General features: G+C 49.5%; 9 protein-coding genes across 9 annotated transcripts; 4 read left to right on the top strand and 5 right to left on the bottom strand.

Moving 5' to 3' along the window:
• Positions 1 to 2,296: 2,296 nt before the first annotated feature.
• On the top strand, positions 2,297 to 4,483 carry chs3 (putative chitin synthase activator (Chs3); the record flags this gene model as incomplete). Its single annotated transcript, XM_056713866.1, has 2 exons — positions 2,297 to 4,376; positions 4,434 to 4,483. 2 exons carry the CDS (start codon positions 2,297 to 2,299, stop codon positions 4,481 to 4,483), a joined length of 2,130 nt encoding a protein of 709 aa, XP_056567581.1.
• A 2,127-nt stretch (positions 4,484 to 6,610) lies between these two features.
• On the top strand, positions 6,611 to 8,010 carry N7489_008115 (DUF2855 family protein; the record flags this gene model as incomplete). The annotated part of the gene is made up of 2 exons (XM_056713865.1): positions 6,611 to 6,777; positions 6,858 to 8,010. 2 exons carry the CDS (start codon positions 6,611 to 6,613, stop codon positions 8,008 to 8,010), a joined length of 1,320 nt encoding a protein of 439 aa, XP_056567580.1.
• A 174-nt stretch (positions 8,011 to 8,184) lies between these two features.
• Positions 8,185 to 9,599, bottom strand: N7489_008114 (uncharacterized protein; the record flags this gene model as incomplete). Its single annotated transcript, XM_056713864.1, has 5 exons — positions 8,185 to 8,463; positions 8,515 to 8,955; positions 9,019 to 9,328; positions 9,382 to 9,513; positions 9,565 to 9,599. The coding sequence occupies 5 exons, from the start codon at positions 9,597 to 9,599 to the stop codon at positions 8,185 to 8,187; spliced, it is 1,197 nt and encodes a 398-aa protein (XP_056567579.1).
• A 797-nt stretch (positions 9,600 to 10,396) lies between these two features.
• N7489_008113 (fungal specific transcription factor domain-containing protein) lies at positions 10,397 to 12,496 on the bottom strand (the record flags this gene model as incomplete). Its single annotated transcript, XM_056713863.1, has 3 exons — positions 10,397 to 11,124; positions 11,176 to 12,349; positions 12,479 to 12,496. 3 exons carry the CDS (start codon positions 12,494 to 12,496, stop codon positions 10,397 to 10,399), a joined length of 1,920 nt encoding a protein of 639 aa, XP_056567578.1.
• Positions 12,497 to 12,780: 284 nt separating this feature from the next.
• On the bottom strand, positions 12,781 to 14,574 carry N7489_008112 (uncharacterized protein; the record flags this gene model as incomplete). Its single annotated transcript, XM_056713862.1, has 1 exon — positions 12,781 to 14,574. One exon carries the CDS (start codon positions 14,572 to 14,574, stop codon positions 12,781 to 12,783), a length of 1,794 nt encoding a protein of 597 aa, XP_056567577.1.
• Positions 14,575 to 15,184: 610 nt separating this feature from the next.
• Positions 15,185 to 16,837, bottom strand: N7489_008111 (uncharacterized protein; the record flags this gene model as incomplete). The annotated part of the gene is made up of 5 exons (XM_056713861.1): positions 15,185 to 15,793; positions 15,844 to 16,198; positions 16,249 to 16,413; positions 16,462 to 16,642; positions 16,693 to 16,837. The coding sequence occupies 5 exons, from the start codon at positions 16,835 to 16,837 to the stop codon at positions 15,185 to 15,187; spliced, it is 1,455 nt and encodes a 484-aa protein (XP_056567576.1).
• Positions 16,838 to 17,448: 611 nt separating this feature from the next.
• On the top strand, positions 17,449 to 18,293 carry N7489_008110 (HpcH/HpaI aldolase family protein; the record flags this gene model as incomplete). The annotated part of the gene is made up of 2 exons (XM_056713860.1): positions 17,449 to 17,758; positions 17,806 to 18,293. 2 exons carry the CDS (start codon positions 17,449 to 17,451, stop codon positions 18,291 to 18,293), a joined length of 798 nt encoding a protein of 265 aa, XP_056567575.1.
• A 651-nt stretch (positions 18,294 to 18,944) lies between these two features.
• Positions 18,945 to 19,880, top strand: N7489_008109 (uncharacterized protein; the record flags this gene model as incomplete). The annotated part of the gene is made up of 1 exon (XM_056713859.1): positions 18,945 to 19,880. One exon carries the CDS (start codon positions 18,945 to 18,947, stop codon positions 19,878 to 19,880), a length of 936 nt encoding a protein of 311 aa, XP_056567574.1.
• A 79-nt stretch (positions 19,881 to 19,959) lies between these two features.
• Positions 19,960 to 22,602, bottom strand: N7489_008108 (fungal specific transcription factor domain-containing protein; the record flags this gene model as incomplete). The annotated part of the gene is made up of 8 exons (XM_056713858.1): positions 19,960 to 20,507; positions 20,560 to 20,731; positions 20,780 to 20,952; positions 21,006 to 21,154; positions 21,202 to 21,326; positions 21,382 to 21,935; positions 22,001 to 22,377; positions 22,532 to 22,602. The coding sequence occupies 8 exons, from the start codon at positions 22,600 to 22,602 to the stop codon at positions 19,960 to 19,962; spliced, it is 2,169 nt and encodes a 722-aa protein (XP_056567573.1).
• Positions 22,603 to 22,662: the final 60 nt, after the last annotated feature.

Genomic DNA, 22,662 nt, shown 5'->3' with positions numbered 1-22,662 from the left:
ACGATATGGAGCTGTCCTTTGCCGACTGAAACATGTCAAATGCGCTGGCCCGGTCCTTGATAATGCGACCTATGGTTCGTGTTTCCGTTCAAATATTTCAAATATTTGTCAAATCTCTTTCTCTACATCGACCAGCAACTAGAGTTGCAAATTGGGGAGCTCTCGACGAGAGTGGTACGGTCGGCCTGTGCAACGAGGTGGAGAATAAACAAAGTCCCCACCTATGCAAGAAATCGAAAGGTCTAAAACACAGAGAAGAGCGAATGTACTCTGTGCAGTAATAATAAGTCGCAATGTGTTTAAAGGGAAAAGGGAAATTCTGAGACAAAGACCCTACACGGGACTCTGACCTCGGAGGGGTTAGGCTTGTTTTTGCCCGTTTGGCCAGTTTTGCCAGATTAAAACAAAACAAATAATCTATTTGTCGCTAGGGGCAATACCATCCAATCACATTAAATGAATCACACCTCATTTCCACGGTTAACCAAGTATCTTCCATGGTTCCCATAAATAAAATGAGATAAAAATAAGAAATGGAAACAACAGCCGACCTCATGGGACCTGCCCAGGCCCTAAAGGCATTTCCTTTCTGATCACGGGGTCCTTTCTATTTCGAGCCAAGACAGTTTATGTTTAGTGTCCTGCTTAGTCTTAGTCTTAGTCTAGAGTGGGCTAACTGCCACGCTAAAGGGCCAATTGCCACTTTGTTACACAATCTCCGATTATGTTGTAGTAAAACAAGAGAACAATAAAAAGAAAAGATTAGGCTTCACCCTTAATCCATGGATCCCCTATCCCCTAATGCAATTGTTTAAAGACAGAGCTCATATTGGGGCGATCTAGACTCAAGAGCATAATAATCGGTAATGTATGCCATATATGTATAGACCCTTGACGAGACACTCAGGATTGTACTACCGGTCTATATTCTATCCAGCAGAAGATGCTATGTGCAATAGCATTCGAATAAGAATGATCAGAGATATAAAACCCCAGGATAACCCTGTACCATGTATTCCGTCCCCCAATGCCAATCCGACCAATATGATCGACAACTGGCCGCCGATCATCACGGCTGTCTCCAGAATCCATACTCCATACGGTCCATGACCCCATAGCACACATGCACTATTCCGTTTCGAATTCGAAGACTATATCTTTTTCCATGCACATTCTTCAACCAGGAAAGGAATATATCACTAAACAATTACTACCCTTTTCACTTCAAATATAACCAGTTGAGAAACCGACTTGGCTTCGGATTTACTAGGAGATCTTTACGGCGGAGTCCGATATCCTTGTCGGCCCGCGTTCTCCGGCTCTTACTGGGATGTTGACGATATTTCCCAGGCTGGTAATCTCTCCGCATCAGCAGATACGACAGTAAGCTTCCACTCCGGGTACCCAGAAGACAGTACTGCGAGGGATGTCTGACATATCAGGTCAAGTGTGCGCGTAGGCCATGGCGTCATGCGAGATGAGAGTTGCTTTTTGTCTGTGCTTTGACGGTGTGGTTGACTGCTGTAAGGAGTATACATGGACAGATAGGTACGTGTGAGAATTGACTAAACTCAATTGTAAGACTGGATTTCGGGATAATATATCCTTCCAGTTACGCTCTAGCCTCTGTTTCAAATAGGAGTTAGATACTAAATATTGGACACTCTAAGTTCAGGTACGGGTGAAAATGCCCGTATGATCTCTCCAGGTACTTCCACTTTCCAACATCTGCCACGCACAGAGCTCCGGAAAGGTCGGACACTAACGAGACTAACGATACTGAAGACCAAAAGACAGCAAATGTCTAGAGGTGTGTCTCCACAGTGGAAAGAGGGGAATTGACAGTTGAAGTACTACGTACCCATAGGTAGACCTACGGAGTAGAGGTATGTCTTATGTGCTGTTAGACCTGTTAGACCTGTTAGACCTACGCTAATGTGTCTCGGAAAGCCCTATTCTCAGACCCGATAGGCATCATCTTTAAGTCTTTGGTTATACGAGAGAATGTACCAGATATAATAATAGTTCATCCCCACTTGACCATATTAGGCTGAGCGCGTATGAATATAATAAAAAAATGAAAGAAAAGGATTTGAAACTAGTATTGTTAGTCTTATTTTTCATTTTTATTCCCCTCGCTTCTCTCTCCCTTGATGTGCTATGAAAATTATCTCCAGGTGTCCACTCTTTTTAACGCCATCGCATTTCTCCACACTCGGATTGCCCCATAAACTAAATCAATCTTCTTCATGGATCTTGAAATTCCGCTCGCTTTCGACTTTGCTTGATCTCCAGCATGGCCACTGTCCCTGGCCACCGCCAGGCCCTGCCTTCTCCCCCACCAGCTTACCTCCGATCATCACCGCCATTCCCCCCATCACAATCACCACGGACCATCCCGAACCGACCCCAGAGCTTGAACCTCAGTCGCAAACCAGTCCCTCCAGCACAGTCCGAAAACTCTCCCGTCCTTCAAAACTCGCCGCGCTCCCCAGTCAAAATCGCGCATGGCGCAGACATCCCCGATGCCTCGAGCGCGCCCATCGAAGACGCCTCCAGTGGGCCAACCACACCACAATTGGACCTCCCGGAGTTCGCAGACATGTCGCTCGACAGCCCCGTGCAGCCCCCTGAGCAGAGCTGGAATCCTGCCCACCCCCCGCGGCGAGACTCGGCGCAGGCCCCGCACTACACGCACAGGCATCCATATGGGCACACCCCAGCGAGCAGCGGCTCATGGTCGGTAGTAGAGCGACAGAAAGATGACGGACACGGAAACCCGAAAAAGAGCGGCTCCTCGCTAGAGCGCGAGGGTCAGAGCTATAACAGCTCTTCGCGGGGAAGCTTGGATAGTGTAGCGCCGGTGTCGGACAACTACGAACCTCTGACTTACCACCACCAGCAACAGCCTGGCGCAGTACCCGTAAGGAAACTTGCACCTAATGCTGGAGATAACCCATCTGCCTCGACGGATAAGCTGGCGGTTAGGCGATCAAGGCTTTCGCGGCCTCTCTCCACATATTCCTCAGCCTCAGATGGTGGTCACCGACGGAACCTTTCCGCATCGCCGTATCTACATGCGCGATCCTCCTCGCGAAACTCAATAGGAACCCCCGAAAACAGATCCTCGTCATTCCTTGATTTGCTCAACACTTCATACCCGCAGCCCGGCCCAACAGCGGCGCAATTCGACAACTCGCGTCTCCAAGCCGTAGTCGGAAACAACGCCTCCCTCCTTAGCCACAAAGAGACATTCGAGATGTACCTAGCGAACGTAAAGAAAACAGACGAGCCGACAGTGCTGTATGAATTCGCCGTGTTCATGGTGAACTCGATGCGCGAGATGCCAGCCGTGGACCTTGAAGACTCCAGCCCGATCACGCGCGCCCGCCTACTCCGCGAATCAAAATCCATCCTCCAGCGCCTCGCAGACCGCAGCTACCCCTTCGCGCAGTACTACCTCGGCGACGGGTTCGCGTCAGGCCTCTTCAACAAAGGCGTCGAGGACCACGACCGGTCCTTCCCGCTCTTCCTCGCAGCCAGCAAACACGGCCACGTCGAAGCCTGCTACCGCACAGCGCTGTGCTACGAGTTTGGCTGGGGGTGTCGTGTCGACGGCAGCCGCGCAGTCCAGTTCTACCGCCAAGCGGCGTCGAAAAACCACCCGGGCGCCATGATGCGCATGGCCAATGCCTGCATTGCTGGTGATATGGGACTGGGCAAGCGGTACCGCGAGGGAGTCAAGTGGATGAAGCGCGCGACTGAGTCCGCAGACACGCAGTATAACTCCGGCCCGTACGAGCTCGGCGTGATGCACGAGAGAGGCTTCGGAGATGATGTGTTCCCCGATGCTACTTATGCAGCGCAGCTATTCACTAAATCCGCGGAACTGGGCCACGTCGAGGCTTGCTATCGTCTTGGCGATGCGTATGAGCATGGGAAACTGAATTGCCCTCGCGACCCGGCGCTCAGTATCCATTTCTACACTAGTGCCGCGCAGAATGGGCACCCCGTGGCGATGATGGCGCTTTGTGCGTGGTATCTCGTTGGCGCGGAGCCTGTGCTCGAGAAGGATGAGAACGAGGCGTATGAGTGGGCTTTCCGAGCTGCGAATCTCGGTCTAGCCAAGGCCCAGTATGCAGTCGGCTACTTTACCGAAATGGGCATTGGCTGCCGTCGTGATCCTCTCGAGTCGAACGTGTGGTATGTCAAGGCTGCGGACCAGGGCGATGAGCGAGCCAAGCATCGAATCGCTACAATCCGAGCTGCGGCAGAGGGTACACATCCATCCGTGGCTGCGCGTAAAGAAGCGACGCGTAGTGGAGGCCGGCTGAAGAAAGCCGAGCGCAAGGATCGGAGTCCAGGTCATGTCCAGGGTGAGTGAACTAAACCCGATTTCTGTCCGTGCTATTTTACTAACATGAATTATCCAGAAACCGAAATCGAGAAGCCAGCTAAACAGAAACGATTCGTCATTTTCTAATCTCACCGTCAAACCAGACCCATTTATGACCTGATCTGCCTCGACGATCTAAATCGCGCATTTCCAAGCACCCCGATCCCAAGCAAGCATTGAACTATAATGCAATTGAACACCCTATCACGAGAATAATCCACGAACAATACATACATAATCCCAACCATAACATCTGCATACACATCGCGCCAGCAATGCGCGAGCATGAAACCTGTTATTTTACAAGCCATCCGAATCCGAATCTTCAATTCACACGCCCTATTTGCAATCTTCGCGTTCTTCGAGTATCGACCTGATATCTCGAATCTGTTTATACCACTCTCCTTCCGTACCTATCCTACACCTTCCATCTCATCTCTCGGCCATCTGATCATCTGCCCGGTAGTTTCTGCATTCATTCCTTTGCTCACAGTCATCTTCGCATGAATCTACTCTTCGCTGGCTCCCTGGATTTGTTTGATTTCTCCTCGTTGTAAAATCCTATTCTGCCAATCTACCATTCTACTGATGATTATATGCACTTTTATCGTATTCTTGGAATCTCTTGTCGATTCCTGGAGCTTAGCTTAACTTGTATTGCCTACATCATGGTTTTCCTTATGCATAATTCGTTCTATCTTGCGCCTTTTGATTTGCGTTGTAAATATGGACACATGGCTTTAATCTGCTGGGGATTCCACAGGCATCTAGATTGTTCGTACTCTACATAATTTACAAGTGCCCATTTCGCTCAATCGTCAATTTCTCATCTCAAATTTAACCTTGTCACTCGAGGAAATCCTCGCGGGAAACAAACGTGTATGGTCAGAGTTCTCGATAACGATGCGAATGTTGAAGATCCTTCCCTTCGGAGTGGAGGTTGGTTGTCAGGGGTGGGGATACATATCGCTTCCTATTGTGACGGCGCAGAGAAACGGTATGTTCGACTTAGTCTTGTCCGCGATTTGGGTATCAAGGACAGCACCCCGGACTGGCGGGTGTTCAACCGACCAGGGCGCCTATGCTGGTACTCCAGGGCGGGAAGTTGCTCTGCAGCTTGTCAGGTTGTACTGCTTCTTCGATATTGTTTACAATTCTTTTGGTAGTGTTATTGGTAGTTCTTCAAATTCATTTTCTAGATCGTAATTGATTCTCTGGGTGTCCGTTGTAAGGATATATCAGAACATTGCCGCTCGTCAATCAGATACAACTGAACAATGAATGCACTACAGGCTATTAACGCACCAAGTAAGGATCGGTTATATGGCAGCGAAAGGCGATATTCCTCCAGGACCCGTCCTCCTAGACCGTGTAACCTGATTAACAAACTTGCCCTAGAGTTGAAGGCAAGGTAATTGAGCCAATTTCTATATGCAAACTGATTTCACTTACGGATGTTGATATCATAAGTAGCTAAATACCATAGTCAACGGTTATATTACTTTACTACTAACTAATTGGAGGAAATAGAGGAGCACGCGATATCGGACCGGCCCGATATGCTACCTAGGTACACTCAGAGAGGAGCAACAACGAACCAATCATGCCCGCATGCCCGTGGACGCTACCTTGTCCCGCTATACCTGGTCCTGGGGGTAATCAGAGGATACCCAATCTTCTCACAGTGTGGCCTACCATGGGCACGGTGCGAGTGAACCTATGCTACGCTTCGCACCCCACGACAGACCGTGCTTTCCTCTAATGCTAATGGCCAAAACTCCGAGAGCCATAAGCCGTGGTATTTCCTACGATACGACTGTGACATGATCTAACGATGTATCTATTTGTAGGGCGTGTTGTACAATATGGGGCGCAACAAGACAACTATGATGTCTATCTCCAGGCGCAAATTCGAGGTTGAATAAGGGCCATCGATGGGGTTAAGTTAATGCTGTTTTTTATGCCGATGACCAGTAGGGAATTATTTTATATATAGCCACCTCGTATGTCGACGGGGTGCAACTGTTATATCAAGATACTCCAAGATATACGTTGTCATGCCCAAAGTTGACTGTTGCCGCCTTGCTCAGCCGGTGGGGGTTCCCCGCCGGGTGAACTTCATGCCTCTGATCAGTAATCGAGCAGGTTAAAGCCTTGGAAGAATCAAAGAATCAACGAATTCCGATCAAAGATTTTTCACCAAATTTATCAGCTATGGGTGTTCATGTGGTTTCGAAGCTGGATAACCGCCAGCATGCAAGCTTCGACTTCGAAGTCGCTCAGAGCAAACTATCGGGGTCTTCAGTAAGAATTCGCACGCAGCTGATCAGTCTCACTTCAAATAATTTGACCTACGCCCTAATGGGTAGCTTCTTGCATTGGTATGTTCCTAATATTTACCCAGACTACTTGGGATTGTCGGAAAACGACCTGAAATGGAATCCTTATCAATTGCTGGCAGGTGGGACGCCTACCCCGTATCTGAAGACTACCCTGCCCCATACAACGACTCCTCGACATGGGGGGTCCTTCCAGCCTGGGGCTACGCAACGGTTGAAGAGACGACCATCCCAGAATTACCTAAAGGAGCACTTCTCTACGGATTCTGGCCTACAGCCAGCACACCAACCGATCTCAAACTCAAACGCGGCTCACCAGAAGGCCACTGGATCGAAACCAGCGATCATCGCCAGCAGCTAATGCCTCTGTACAACCGCTACACGGTAACTCCGACATCGAACCCAATCTCCGACCTGGTCGCGCTCAATCCCCTCTCAGACTCTGCACGGGACGAGCTAGACCGCATGGCTTGGACCGTATTGTTCCTTGGCGGGGTAGCCGGATTCGTTCTCAGCGAGTATGTTTTCTCGTCCAACCCAACCCAACCTCCCATCCACCCACTGGGAAACCAAGCTGGGTTACACTGGACCCTGTCCGACGGGGATTTATCATCTGCGGTCGTGGTAAACCTGGCCGCGTCGACTAAAACGGCCCGGGTTTTCTCGTACTACCTGTCGCGGAAGTCGGGTAGTTCAGCCCCCCTTGGTTTGTTGCAGGTTACAGCAGCTGTGTCACGTATCGAGGAGGCGGATCGGAATCTGCCTAGTTCTGTTCCTTCTAAGGTGGTTGGATATGGGGATATTGATTCTAAGGAGTCTGCGGAGTGGCTTGCTAGCCGCAAGGCTTCGAAAATTGTGATCGTTGACTTTGGTGGTCGTGGGTCTGCTCTCGATGACACGCTATCCTTGATCAGCAATCATGCTGGGTTGCAATCTTGCAAGGTTGTCATTGTCAAGGTTGGCAATGAGCAGAAAGTATACTCGATGGAGGAGTTGATTGCTGGGAGAACAGCGATGGAGGAGCTTGGAAAGGTTCAATTCAACACTTCTGGTGTTCAAGACACGATACTGGAGTCCGTTGGTCCAGAGGCCTACTTTGCAACGAAAGACGAACAGTGGGCGAAATGGCTGGATGATCGACACTTGAGCGTGCCGGGTATGCAGATTGTTTTTGGCAGTGGCGTCTCTGGAGTTGATGGTGTCGAGGGAGGATGGGATAGACTGTGTCATGGACAAGTAAGAGCTGAAGAGGGATTGGTCTACAAGATGCAATGAACCTTGGAAGTCGACATGGATTAGTTTGAATATAGTATCTAACAGGTAGAAAGAGACGTATCCATGAATATGAAGCTCTCAGGGCTCCGGACCATATTCGGGGATTTATTAAAATGGTCCAACATAACACCGGGGTAGAAGAAGAGTGCGCAAAGGGGGTCCAACACGAACACGCTATGCGACCTCTTCATATCGCGGAGCAGGCTGCGTGGCGTGGATACTCGTACTTTGCTGAGTTGAAGACCGCGTAGATTCGATATCTGCTATCGTTGGGTGCCCACAAAGATTCGCTTCAGTAGCTACCGCTACTATCGAGTCCGAAAAGCGATCACCGTAAGCTGGAGGAGGGCTTTGATTTCCCTGGATGTGTTGAATATCTTGCCCGTGAACTGACGCATCTTCTCCAATCACATTGGGTGTCATATGAATCTTAAATGGAATAACTTCCGTGATCTAATTCCTGTTAGTTGTATGTATAAACCCATGGACCGGCTATTTGCATACCACAGCTGCTACATTCCCTTCCTTATCGCGGAACTCAGCAGTGATCGAAAGTTGATGGGTGATCTTGATGTGTCCAGTCGACATGCTCTGCGAGCACGCGTCGAGACTCTGAGGCAGAGAGACTGGAGTAGTGAAGCGCCATTCAATGTCCGAACCATCTACCGGAGGCTCCTCTCCAGAGAAATCGATAGTCTTGGAAAACACGGTTTGAGTTTGTGCCGCAGTGATAAACCGCATGTTGTATCGCGCTGATTCCGCAGCAGTAGCGTCCATCCGCGCAGTTTGTTTCTCAATCACTTTGGTTGTAACAGTGTTGAGCTTGGCGTATTTCAACAGCGGTGCAAACCAGCATTCCACAGGGAATGTGCAACCAAAGGGTACATTCCGATCAGTAATGGAGAGACAATACTGGATATTTTCGTTGGAGTGACCTTCGAGAGTCTAGGTATCTACAGTCAGTTTGGTGTAGCAAATAGCAAAACCTATCCAATGCAATGGACTAACCAATGGGCAATGTGGTCTTAAATAGCTTGTTTCCAAATCGGAAACCTGGTAAATCCTAACTGGCTGCGAGACCACGAAATCGCTTTTGAGGCGTCGCTCAATAATCGCCTCTACGCGATATGTGTGGTATTGATGGTTTGCGCCAGTTGCTGTGTCGAAAATCTTGCTTGGAAGTGGAATATCGAATAGAAACGCGTGCTCTCCTGCCGGCATTTGGAATGCGTTGAGCGTTTTCGAAGAAGCTAGTGGCTGTTCTCGCTCGAATGTGATCTGTTCACGGATTTCTGAAGAGAACACTCCCTCAACAGGCCTATAGGAAGCTGTAAGAAGTCACTCACTAACGAACTATATGGAAGTCCTTACATCGCAAATTTTCCCCTTAATCTCACTTTGATACTCTTGACCGAGACGACTTGTGCAAGAGAGAGATTGAGTCTGCCAGTAACAGAGGCTGGATGTCTCTCTTCTGAAATGAAAATGCATGCTTGGTCCAGGCTAATGGAACTTGTTAGGTCAATGTGGAAAGGCTAACGGGAACAATCATACCTCAACTCGGAGCTAGTAATGTGTTCGCGGAACATGGTCAAAGACCCGAGTAATATTTAACTCAAGAGTTAGCTCAAGAATGCAATTGAATGGCATCTGGCGAATTTATAGGCGAATAATGGCGCATTGTGTGTCTTTATACTCGTGTCCACGCGACGGAGCGGACATTCCTAAACGGGGTCGGGGCGCTGATTCCAATGACTCGAACCCTACAAGCGCAGCTCTTCACCGCGGGAGGAAATTACCGACATTCCTGTGACGCTGTCTAACTACGTAGGTTACAATAAGTCGCGAAAAACTTGCGAGCCCGGTCCTTGGAGATTCTTTCTGACGACTTCACTAGACGTTCCTTGATCCATATTGGCTCTTACGACTGCTTCTGGAAATACACCATCTACCATATCCTTTAACCTAAGCAATGTTAGGGTGGAGCATACATAGGATAGGCTCTCATACACTGCATTGATGAAAATTTCGAGAAAGCCGACTGACACAAGTCGATATCCAGATATACATTCCCAACTAAGCTACTTTGGGTAGGCTTCCCGATGGCCGCTGTTCCGGACCCTATAATTTGATACCGCAGTGATTACAGCAAAATGATGTTGAATAGCGGCCACCGGAAGACATACCCGAGGTGAGTTAGCGGGGATGTGTAGCCCTTCTTTTCATCTCATGACTCTGATATTTACCTGTGTACACCGTAACACCATGATCACACCACTCTTCCCCATGGCATATTGAATACAAAAAGAGCAGAAGAAGCACACTCAAACGTCCATTCACACAAGTTTTGCGACCGAGGCCTCTTCTCACCTCCATACACTCTCCATCAAGCCAGACCATGAGGAACAAATTCGAAGTCGGGCATGTCGAGCTCTAGCAATAATTGGTCATTCGCACAGTTTGGAAAACCGACATCAAGGAAATTGCCAAAAAAGGTATCAAAATCCTCAATTTCAGTTGGTGTCAAGAACGGTGTGCCGTCTACTTCGAAATTCGAAGGTTTGTCCGATCCCAGTCGATGACCGGACAGAGGGTGTGTGCTTTCAGATCCTGCATCAATCCGTCTCCTCACATGCGCCATGTCGTCAGTGGAAAGCAGTGGGCGTGAGGATATATCACTCGATTCATGGTGAGAGTTTAGTCGGGTGATATTGGTTTCTGGACCTGTGGAACATTCCTGGTCTATGGTGGGTTGGATGTTGTTCAACACACGCTGGCCTAAACGAGCCATCACAGCGGCCGACCACCATGTGGTGCCCATTTCCTTGAGACATTGATGCAATAGACGAAGTTGAGAAATAGCTGTGTGGCGCGAACTGGGCAGTTTGCTTTCTCTTAGTTGCTTGTACGTGACCGTGAAAGCGAGCGAGATGGTGTAACCAATCATGGGAAACGGCAGGAAATTCCGAATATCATGGTTGCAACTGAGTGACGCGATGGTAAGTATTGAATGGCCTTGTCGGATTTTTGATTCTCGTGGCCGTGATCGGCCTTGCAGACCGTGGGAATGTGTTGAGAGAATAATCACAGAATGATAAACAAACTCGAGGGACTCTGTCAGTCTAGGGGTTAGATTTTGCCACTAAATGTTGGGTTGTTTCATACCAAGCAAGTGTCGAGACATGTCCCAGGCCTCACAGTGGTCCACAAGGTCCTCAAATGTGGGAAGATCGAGTCCAGCCTGATCCATGCCTTTCATGATCGGTCGGTAGAAGTGGATCACTTCTCCCAGCTTTTCGGCAATTCGAAGCCAGACACGGAACGGCGACTGAAACGCTGAAGCAACATCGTCGACAACCTGGTTCCTATCTCCGTCGTGTATCATTAGGGGCCTCCCATTCATAGCAGCGTTCCATCGGTCTAGGCTCCACAGGCACCAGAAGAGACTCTTGGAAGATGGATCGGTGTGTTCGTCTGGCCTCAGCAAATGCAAACCAATGGTGTGGGCATGGTGAATAGCCTGGGCCAAATTCAAAGAACAATCCTCAGATCCACTGGAGCCCCATTCGTGCAGCGACAGAAGCGCCAAGATTTGTATTGCCAGTGTCTTTTTCTCGGCCCGTCTCGAGATTTTCTGCATAACATCAGTGTAGATGATGTTGCTGAATCTCTCTAGTGGAAGGTGGTTCGAATTGGGACCAAGATATAGGAAAGGCACCGCACCCCGGTCCTTCGCTGCAACAAGACAAATCACTTGCGCAAGTTGCGGAGGGAGACTACCCGCTCGATGCTGGTTCCGGACGTTGTCTTCGCTGAGGAGAGGAAGTAGTGGGTGGATCCGACGAAAATATATATCTATCAAGGCTTCTTGGCAGTCTTTAGGAGGCAGCCAATCCGTGTGAACATGGGTCTCTAGTGCTGGTCGCGAAGAGGAGCTAGGTGTGTCGCCTGAATCGATTGAGCTCTCCTCGGCACTTAACCATGCGCCTACATCCCCTTTCTGCGATCGACCTTTCAGCAACCTTGACTCATTTTGTTCTATGAGGGTCGCTATAGGGTTTGAGTCGCACGCAAAACGACGAGATTCTTGGTCCTGGTGGACCTCCGCAGCTGTACCTGCATCGGGGGATACGAAGGGTCCGGCCTGTTCTTCCACCGGATTCTGGAGCGAGGAGGCACTTGATCGATCACCTCGTGGAGATGCAGATCTATTTCGGACAGCTGAATCGCGCCTCGAAACACGAGATGCAGGACTTTGCCTACTTGTAAGACTAGAGATGTCGGGTGAAGAAGTAGGATCAGCTAATTGCTCCTGGGAGGTGCTGTGATAACACCGTTTCTGTTGAAATCAGCGCAAATCCGGTTGAAGAGGGCCATATCGGACAGAATGCGACACCTTTCTGTGACGACAAGAGTTACACGCACGCCGTGCATGTCCCCTCCTGGCATTTGTTCCATCGCAACTAACCAAGAAAGTCAGCTGCATTGTGGGTGATTCCCAATTGCATGTTTCATCTTGTTGGCAGTGTTGGTAGGTCGTTGCGGGGAAATTCCATCTTCGGGTCGGGAACAAGAACTACGCCACCGGAGCGGCGACCGTCCCAAAATGGAAAGTCCGAATTCATAGTATTCAATATAAACATAAACAATATATTGTGCACGATGTTTCCAGCGTGTTGACCCAGATACCTGCCTAGGCAGGATATTAAACCAGCTGAATAAGATACTACATTCTTCCAAAGTTATATTCACATGAATCAACAGGTGGCCTTAACGCATCTCCGACAAACCGAATACTAGCAACTCGTTTCTCGTTGCCTCGATTTTTTCATTCTCAGAGCCAGCCCCGTGCTTGACCCGTCCCGCCCTTTTCAACTCCTCATTCAAAACTTCCCACTGGCGGTACCGCCGAGGACCCCATGGATCCTGCTGGCTGATGGCTTCATCCTCTGCCCTGGTTCGCACTGTCCATCCATGCAACATATCACAAACCATGATGCTTTCCTCTTCCAGATCGTATGGCTTTGCACCAGGCATCGGCGGGAGTCCATTCGCAAACCGGATCCAACTACGCGCCATCTCCTCTCCTTGACGTCGCAAGAAATGGTTCCGGTGCGTAGGGAGCCGTCCAGCGAGTGTCATGAACTGGTACATGAGTTCGACAAAATGATGTCCGGTTGCATAGGAGAAAGCCGACCCATGAAAGGGGTTTTGTAGACCAAACTGCCAGCGATACAAACGCTTTCGACCACTCTTAGCCACTGCGATTGCGGTTGAGTGTGTGGGTTCAGACATGAGCAAGTCTCCAATCATAATGACCGCATTCTGCCAGAACAGGCCCTCATCCATACCGTCGTATATCTCGTATGCATCGAGCACGCAGCGGGCAGGCTCATCACCAAGGACGATACGGACTCGAGCAATGTACTGGCTAGCGGAAACGTCCTTCAGCGGTATCATGAGCCCGAGACCCTCATGCGAGTCGTCCCCAATCATGATCTCGTAGATCCACGGGCAGTTGGCCAGAATCTCGCCTTGGGTGGTCCAAAAGGGCTGCTGGGTCGGAGGAAAGAACTCACTCTGCGGGCCGAGGTATGGCTTCATTGTGGTGACATTGTTCTCACGGATATAGTCGATCAAGCGCGACACTGGCACCTCACGGAGGGCTTTTAGTCGCGCTGTTCGTGTCGCTCCTCCGATGCCCAGATATGACAGCAGATGGTGATAGTATGCATCGGACTGCTCAAGGCTCCACGTACCTACCACGCTGGGCGAGCCACTCTGGATGATGACTCGGTTGAATAGAGGCACGTCTGAACAGGCATGCATGTAGAGCGAGGCAGCTCCAGCCGACTCACCAAAGGCCGTAATGTTACCTGGGTCACCACCAAACCCTGCAATATGCCTCTGGATCCAGAGGAAGGCGTTGCGTTGGTCTCGCATCCCGTAATTGAATGCATGCTCGCCATTCTCCCTGGCCTCTTCAAGTAGATCGTAGCAGGCGACGAAACCCTGCCAGTTCAACCGGTATCCTATTGCCACAATCACCACATCCATGGACTCGTGAGCTGCCAACTCGGTCATCTTTGTCATGTCATGGAGGGCGCTGACATGGCCCTTGCCCTCGACGAATCCACCGCCATGCACATAGACCAGAACTGGAAGAACTTTCTTGGGCAGTGATTGGCCACTCTCGCCGAGGACATTCTTTGGTGTAGAGATGGTCAAGTTGAGACAGGCTTGCTCGTCATACTTGATTGGCTCCTCACCAGGCACAAACCCGCCTGTCGGGCTACCTTTGCCGGTAGGTTGTGGTACCTGTGGGCACGCAGCACCATAATGTGTAAAGTCACCGTGAGGACGATCATCAAAGTCATCTGGGATGTGATTGAGCAGCAAACTCTGCCTCAAACGGGCTGGGATGGTGGCATAGGGGATGGAACGGAAATGCACGACAGGCTCAGTCACGGGCTGTCCATCAGCATGTTGGTGATCGATCAGGCGGCCAGTGAGACTGCCCAGTTGTTGATGATTAAGAGTGTAGGCTGAAGTAGGAGTCGTCATGATGGCTGGCTAAGATTTTATTCTCTAGAGCCCTGGTGAGAATGTAGTTGTCGGAGGACAATAGCTGGACCCCCTCACGCTAAGATCCATGGGCCGGATGTCAGAAATTAGCGTCGCGGTGGCACACCCGTCACCGGGAAGTTAATTTACAACATATAGAGGTCCTATGGCAATTTTAGCCGTGTAGATATCTTATTAATTGCCATGGTCGTTTTTCAGTCTTCGTAGTGACCAGTTATATAAGTATATAGGATAGCCCTGGAGCCCTGTAGTTTGAGTCAGCACATTGACATTAATCCTAGTACTATAGTTGAATCGTTAATTAATATATTTCCGGCATTTTAAAAATTAGGAGTTGCTTAAGCCGGGTAGTAGGGATCTAAAGTATGGGATTAGAAGTGCATAGTGCCGTGGAAGAATGTTGATTAGGTACGACGAAGGTATGGCATTGGTATAAACCAATGGTAAGATCTCGAACATTATGACAGTAGTCCAAATCGACAACCTAATCTTCCAGGGCTCCTCCATCTTCTAACATGGATGCATCCATTTGCGGACTATGACCGCATCTGTTTCTTCTGAGGTTCAATTTCCAGAACACCCCAGTTCGTCAATAGCTGTATCTGAAGCTCCTGTCTTCCTTTTCAGTACAATCTGAGTCCACCGTAACCATCGGAGGAAGCTGCTCGTGCCCTCCATCACCGATGGCCTGCCTATCCCGCTTCGCATTGGACCGCCGATAGGTTAACCACGCAATTGAAAACGTAATGATGAGACAACCCCAGCTCACCACGCTTGCGATGCAGCCTTTGTAGTAGCGAGGTGCATCTTCCCTTTGCCAAAGCTGTGGGGATACAATACATCCAACACAGTACATAACAAAAAAGATAGCCCCGACGACGGACTTCTTTGTATTTCCGCGGACGTTGGAAGACATAAGCCCAACGGCCATACCCAGGGGCGGCGCACTGCTGGCTGCAAACCAAGTGCTAACGACTATGCCCCAGCTAGCGTAAGCTGGAAGCAGCAGGAGCAAGAGGGTTCCAATCATGGGTAGGAGTGCGAGGAGTATACCGGCGAAGCATCGACCATTCGGGAAATACAGAGGTATGAAGGCTCCAATCCACACTAGTACAAATGAGACTGCTCCGCTGGGAAGACCCACTAGCATTGTTTGGAAGGCCGTATAGCCAAACCCTTGTATAACCAGCGAGGAAAACTGCATTTTGTCAGATCTGCGGAGTATACATATTAGGAGCGGGGCGTTACCTTCACTATAGCTGTTGGCAAGGTTATAAACAATGCCATGGCCGCATATAGCAGTGTTCTTGGGTCTGATAGTGCCTCCTTTGCTTGCTTCATGTCAAAGTCTGTTCGGTCTCGCGTAGCCCTATCCAGGATCAATCGGTCCATTGCAATCCTCCGCTCGCGCTCTGTTAGGAACCAGGCACTTGAAGCATCCTTCGGCATGAAAATTATAAATACAATACCGCACGCAACAGTGAGGCCGCCGCAGACGAGGAACATCACTCGCCAGGTCTCGATAGCGAAATTCCCTTGGCCAATTCCGTACATCATGAGAGCGCCGACGATTTGCGAGACACCGAACATTGAAACCCACGATCTAAGAATCTTGATCAGCTGACGTTCATATGAGGTCTCTTTAATACATACGCAATTCTGATTGGATGTTCGCGACGGCAGTACCAGTTGCTGGTGATGATCATGAAACTTGGGGCCACAGCTCCTTCAGTGAAGCCGAGCAGGAAACGAACCGCACCAATACCGGCAAAGTCATGGGTTGCTGCGAGGCACATTTCGCAGAGGCCCCATAAGATACTATGTCGAGGTAAGCGAGAATATAAAATACGAAAGGGAATAACCCACATGCAAATCCCAACGAATATTTTCAGGCGCAAACGACTCATCAAGTAAGCGGCTGGATACTCAGAAACTAATTGGCCGAAATAGAAAAGTGAGATGGCCCAAGAGAACTGTGATCCAGAAAGATTCAGATCCTCGGATAACCCAAATACAGAAGCATAGTTGATGCTTTGTTTATCGAGGTCTATTGTCGTTAGCTTAGGAGATGATCAACAGTATGACTCGAGTAAATACATTGGAAAAAGTAAACGAGAGCCATCAAAGGAAGGATGACCCGGTCGAGCTTTTTCAAAACATTCTTCTCTTCCGCTGGGTCGATCACGATTGAGGTATGGCTTTCGACCTCTTTCGACCCTGGATTATCTTCCAAAATTGACATTGTCATCGGTGCGAGCGCTTAGTCGAATCAGGAGGTTGAAAATGGTTGAAAACGTTCGATATCTTCAGCCGGGTCCCACGGGCTCTAATCGCTGTATTATCTTGATGATAGTCTGAGAAGCTCGTGGAAATAATTGAGCAGCGTGCTGTGGACTTTTATATCAGGGTGCATTGTAGTTCCAGATACCCCGTGGGGAAGTGGGGAACCAGTTCAGCGGAACGACTGGTCTGGGGTAAGAATTCGTAGACCCTCGGATATAGAGGCCGGGGGGGGGTAATCAGGGCACTAGGTTCAATTGTGACACCAAGACAAATATCCGAGACTACTATTGACAATATTGACCACCAGTACCCGAGTCTACTGGTCATTGATAGATTAACCGACTTACAGGGGTGTGCAAAGTGATGCCGTTGAGAAACTACCTAGGTAGGAAGTGGAGACGACGGCTTCAACATCCGAGGTGCACTTTGTCTTGGACCCACAACATTTACTTGTCGGGTTTCAACAAGTACTGAGCTAACCGCGTGAGGACAAGAAAAGATTATGGAGGGAGATAAAAGGACGCGGTATCAGTCCCGGGTTCGTTTTCTGAATTATCTACTACAACAACAATGGCATTGCACGTCAACAATCTCTTCAAAGCAACGGCCTCCAACCAGTTGTGTAAGGCCTTTGGCATCAAAGTATCCCCACACACACATATCGTCCAGCTTGCAAAGAATGCCGGATTTGAGTCACTCTTCATTGACTTGGAACATGCATGGCTATCCCTGGATCAGACCACTTCCCTTTGCCATGTTGGACTCCTGGCTGGTATCAGTCCGTTCGTCCGTGTGCCTCATAAGTGTGGTAATGGATTTGTCCAACGAGTTCTAGATGGAGGTGCTATGGGCGTCATTTTCCCGCACATCCACTCAGCAGGTGAGTGACTCCCACATATAATGACCAAGAAATTGACAACCTCCCAGAGGACGCCAAGGCTGCCGTCAGCATCTGCAAATACCCGCCCCAGGGATGCCGTTCGATGACGGGTCAACTCCCACAGTTCGGACTCCAAGGCATCCCAGTCCAAGAAACCATCCGTCAGGCTAATCAGTCCGCATCGACCGTGTTTGCTATGATTGAGAGCCATGATGCCGTCGAGCGGGCAGGTGAGATCGCTGCAGTTGAAGGCGTGGACGTTATTCTGGTTGGATCTCTGGATCTATCCATCGAGCTTGGAATACCCGGTCAATTTAATAGCGAGCAGTATCGCACCGCACTCGAGACTGTCAGCAAGGCATGTCGGACACACGGCAAGATCTTTGGACTGGCCGGTATCTACGACGATCCTGTCATCCAAGACTGGGCGATCAATGAGTTGGGGGTTAGATTCATGCTTGTACAACAGGACACTTCTTTGATATCTGGAGGAGGAAAGAGGGCTGCCGCCGCTGTGCCATTGGTTCGCACTTAGGCAATCTATGTAAATTACTTGAAGACCTCGCAGAATTATATATCGGCGATTTCAGACCTTAGACATATTCTTCCTTTCCACTTTTGTAGAGTAGAGTAATATCTAGAATCAGACGATATATATTATATTGTCCTGTGGAAGCTTTTGAGTTAGATATAACGCCGCGTCAATTGGTGGTCTGGAGAAATCTTCGTTAACTATCAGTGAAATATCTATCCCTCTTCTTAGTTGCATAAGCGATTCGATCTGCCTAGGTGCCCGTTCCGCACCCTGTGAATTTTGTGATTGAGCGCCGTACAGCGATGTCCCAGTCGCCGCTACTGCCCCACCTTGGCTTTAGCGCCTGAGGCCTGGGGAAACGCTCCACGGATGTTGAAGCCGACCACTATAGTGGGGCCGACCGATCAACCGAGATCAAGTCTATATACTCCCGAGGTCAAGTCTTGACATGTTTGCTAGGTCCTTGAATTCAATCCACCACGCCCATTTCCTCGGGAAAAACCCTCGTTCCCAATGCCGACGCTTGCCGGACCGACGTTACTCATCTGGCTCCGAGCCTGAATCAAAAGGACGTTTCCTAACGGCTTGAACTCTTCCCTACATGCCTTGCAGCTCGTCTGATACACTTACTTCGCAAATACACATTACAAGATGGGCTCCATCACACCAAAGCCGACAATATATCTGCTTGAAGTATTTCCACCAAAAGCTGTCGAGTATTGCCAGCAGCGATTCCACACCGTTCTACCCACAGACCCGGAGGTCGATCACTGGCGTGAGAAAGCAAGCGCGATTCTCGTTCGCGAGAAGATCATCTCCGCCGAGGACATCAATAGCGCCCCGAATCTGCGTGTGATTGGCAAGCAAGGAGTTGGAATCGATATCATTGACCAGGATGCCTGTGACGCACGCGGGATTCCGATCCTCAATACACCGGGAGCTAATGCGCAATCCGTGGCCGAACTTGTTCTTGCCTTGACCCTCGCTGTCGCAAGACAGCTGGGGCCAATCGTATCGAAGCAGGCTGTCGGGAGAGAAGTCCGCAAAGAACACTGCTCCGGCTTGATGTTGACTGGAAAGACCATTGGAGTCATTGGGATGGGTAGTATCGGTCTTGCAGTGGCTCAGATGTTCCAGGGCGCTTTCAATGTCAAGGTCTACGCCTACGACCCTTTTGCACCTATGGACGCGTGGGAAGATGTTCCTCACATGCGGGTTCAGGAGGTGGCGGAGCTTCTTCCGCATGTTGATGTATTAACGCTTCACTTGCCTTTAAATAAGGATACCAGGAATCTCATTGCTTGGCCGCAGCTCAAGGTCATGAGATCGGACTCTATCTTGATCAATGCTGCTCGTGGTGGAATTGTGAAGGAGGATGACCTGCTACGGGCGCTTCAGGAAGGAGTCATTGCGGGTGCTGGACTTGATTGTCACAAGACTGAGCCCCCGGTGCTGAAGGATTACGAGGAATTCTGGGCCACTGGACGGGTTATCAGTACTCCTCACATTGGAGCCACCACCAAGGAAACACAGGTCCACACTGCCACCACCGCGCTGGACAGAGTTTATAAATTTCTGACAGATTAGCTGCGTGCAATATTTGGGTGCACGACAAATCTAAAGTTTTCTTCATTTCTCCTTTAATTATTGAGTAGAAAGCAAGAAATCATTGGTGCAGCAAAAGCTGTCTCTCAAGCTCCTCCCAGTCAAGTTCAATAGACCCCGAAAGCGCCAGATCATTGTTTTGATAGATTGTGTACAAGTCGCGAGGCACAGAACCAGAGAAGGAATCGTAAAGGCTGTTCTCGGTTTGCCACAATGGTGGTGGACCCGGGTCATGTAGCGGATGAAGATAACCAGATTGATTTCCAGACTGGTCTGGCTGTTGGGGCGACCGTATGATTTCAGCCACCGGGTCATACCGTGGCGTAATTGCAGGGTGCTGCGTCGGCGTCGGCGTGTCTTGTAAATCACCGGAGGGCGTGCCAGCTCCGCCTAATGAGACTCCAACATGGTTACATATCTGCTCAATATCAGATTTGCGACATAAGGAAGCTTTGTTCCCGCGTTCTGCAAGATAGTCAAACAAACTCATGGCTCGTTTTAAGCCGTGAACCACTCCCATTTTCTGCGCGTCGCAAAAGGCACTCCCAGCCAGGATCAATACAAATGCGACGGAGAAGAGAGCATCGAGATCGAAGAAACCAAATGGCGCTGGATGTGTGGTTAGTGAGATGTTCGAAGACGCTGCACATCTAGGACTCACCGATTAGATTCTGTTCCTTCGCCGCGCAGAGAACGGACAAACTTCTTTCAGCTGCGTCGATGCATGTTCTAGAAAATTTCTCGAACACGTCATTCCTGGTAGGAATTCCTTGATTTGTGATTCTTGCTTTGGCGAGGTGTAAGAGAGCCGGACGAGTAGTAAGAATTATAGCCTGCGACATTTTAGAATTGATTATCGCGGAGTGGAATGGGTGACTTACTTGATAAAGCATAAGATTTAGTGTGATGCAGTCCCGGGTGAGAGGAAAGGGAGATGAAAAGTCCATTACACAATCCAAAGGCATACCTTGTCTAGCATGCCCCAGAGATTGGAGAATTTCGCGAACTTCGGACACAAACTTCTCTTCTGACTGCTTCTTGTGACTGTATACAGCTTTAATGTGATGTTAGAGCGACAGCACGGTGTTGAGGAGAGCCTGGGCTTACTGTTGATTATGCGTCCAGTGATAGTGGCAATGCTAATGTTGACATTCAATATCACGGCAGAGGAGAAGCCAGGTGACTCCATCGGTCGTGGAATTCTAACCATTTCATCTGACATTAGGCTTGGATTACCTGTCGCGGCTGCTAGTCTCCTATAATATGATCAGTATGTTTCCAAAGACAAGGCTTTGTGACGCACTTTTCTTGCATGTAAATACTCCACGCCAGCCTATTTCTATGCACAATCTCAGACCTGGGCAGAGTGCCACTGCGGCTCTCTCTGAACAATCCCATGGACACGGAAAGGCGTAGCGCAGTGCCAGCCTATCGAAAATATCAGACAAGGTGAATTCCAACACGAGCAATCAGAATGGCATACGTAGATATAGGCATCGTCCTTGCGATCAGCACACTGTAGGAAGAACGCGGATAGTCCGTTTATCTCCACTCCCAGGGTACCAGCGGCCCTCAATTGTATCAAACCAGGGCAGCGCATGGTGGCCTCTGTGAACAACTGCGCACCTGGGAGAATGTCGGTACCCGATTTGCGGCCCTTGAGAAGGGCTCCCACGGCAAGAACCAGCAGCAATTCCACGTACCAAGCATCCACAGAGTAGGTTCCATCCACGATCCCACCATAGTCTCGAGAGAAGCGATCTGCGAAAGCACGCGGATCAAAAAGGTGTTGTAGTTTTCCTACGGAACTCATGACAGTGGATAGCAAATCTTCAGCATCACTCTCGCTGGGCCACAGGATCCTTTCAGGGACTCCATTGGGTCGTGGTGATTCGAATTGAAGTCCGTACGCATTATCTGGGCTCTTTGCGATTTGGTTATTAGCGGAATTTGTAGAGGGCCACGACGTTCTGGGCATTGCTTTGACTTCACATCCGAAATTGACACTGGAGGATAATGTAGGATCGGTAAAAATGGCTTCATGAATATGTTAGCTGAAACAGTTCCTGACATATAAATAGGTATAGATGCAAGGTGCTGACGTGGATGAGATGAGTCTGTGACTTGACCTGTAAGGCCACTATCTCGTGCTTCTAATTGGACATCTGGGCGTGGACTTGGGGGTGGGAAAGCATGATCAAAGTCGATCTCATCTTGACTCGACCCTAGGTTTTCATCTACAGTTCCATTTAGAGCTGCAGGCGACGCGCTAGCGTCCATTACTTCAGTATCGTATGGCGCACATTCCGGGGTCGAGGTTCGTCGAGGGAGCTGCGACGGAACACCCGGGGATTGCGTGGCCGCAATAGAAGCCTCCAATTTCGACTCAAGACTCTTAACGTATCTGCATGTTTCGTCAGCCTGCGCTGTAATTACCGTGAAGGGTGCAGCGTACTCCACAGAGTAGAGCTTTCGCTTCCTATTTTCACGAAACACGCATTCCAAGCAGCGTCGTGAGCAGAAGCGGCACGGATGAGAACCCGAGCATTTTACCTTGCGCTCTCGGCAGGCATCGCATCTTACGAGTTTCAGCACAGTAAACCTGGTTGTGATGTCGGCGGGTTGTAGCTCACGCGTTGACAGTCCTCGCCGGTTCTGGGCCTGCTGAAAGACCCGTTCCCTGTCTTGACAGAGGCACACTCATGGTGGCCGTCGCTCTAGGTCAGACACAGGTGATAAAGGATCAGGGCCTTAAGTGACGCAC

Source organism: Penicillium chrysogenum (genome assembly GCF_028827035.1).
Source record: "Penicillium chrysogenum strain IBT 35668 chromosome Unknown utg000004l_segment0_segment0, whole genome shotgun sequence".
In the NCBI taxonomy this organism is placed as follows: Eukaryota; Fungi; Ascomycota; class Eurotiomycetes; order Eurotiales; family Aspergillaceae; genus Penicillium; species Penicillium chrysogenum.
This window is presented reverse-complemented; position numbering and strand designations above follow the sequence as displayed.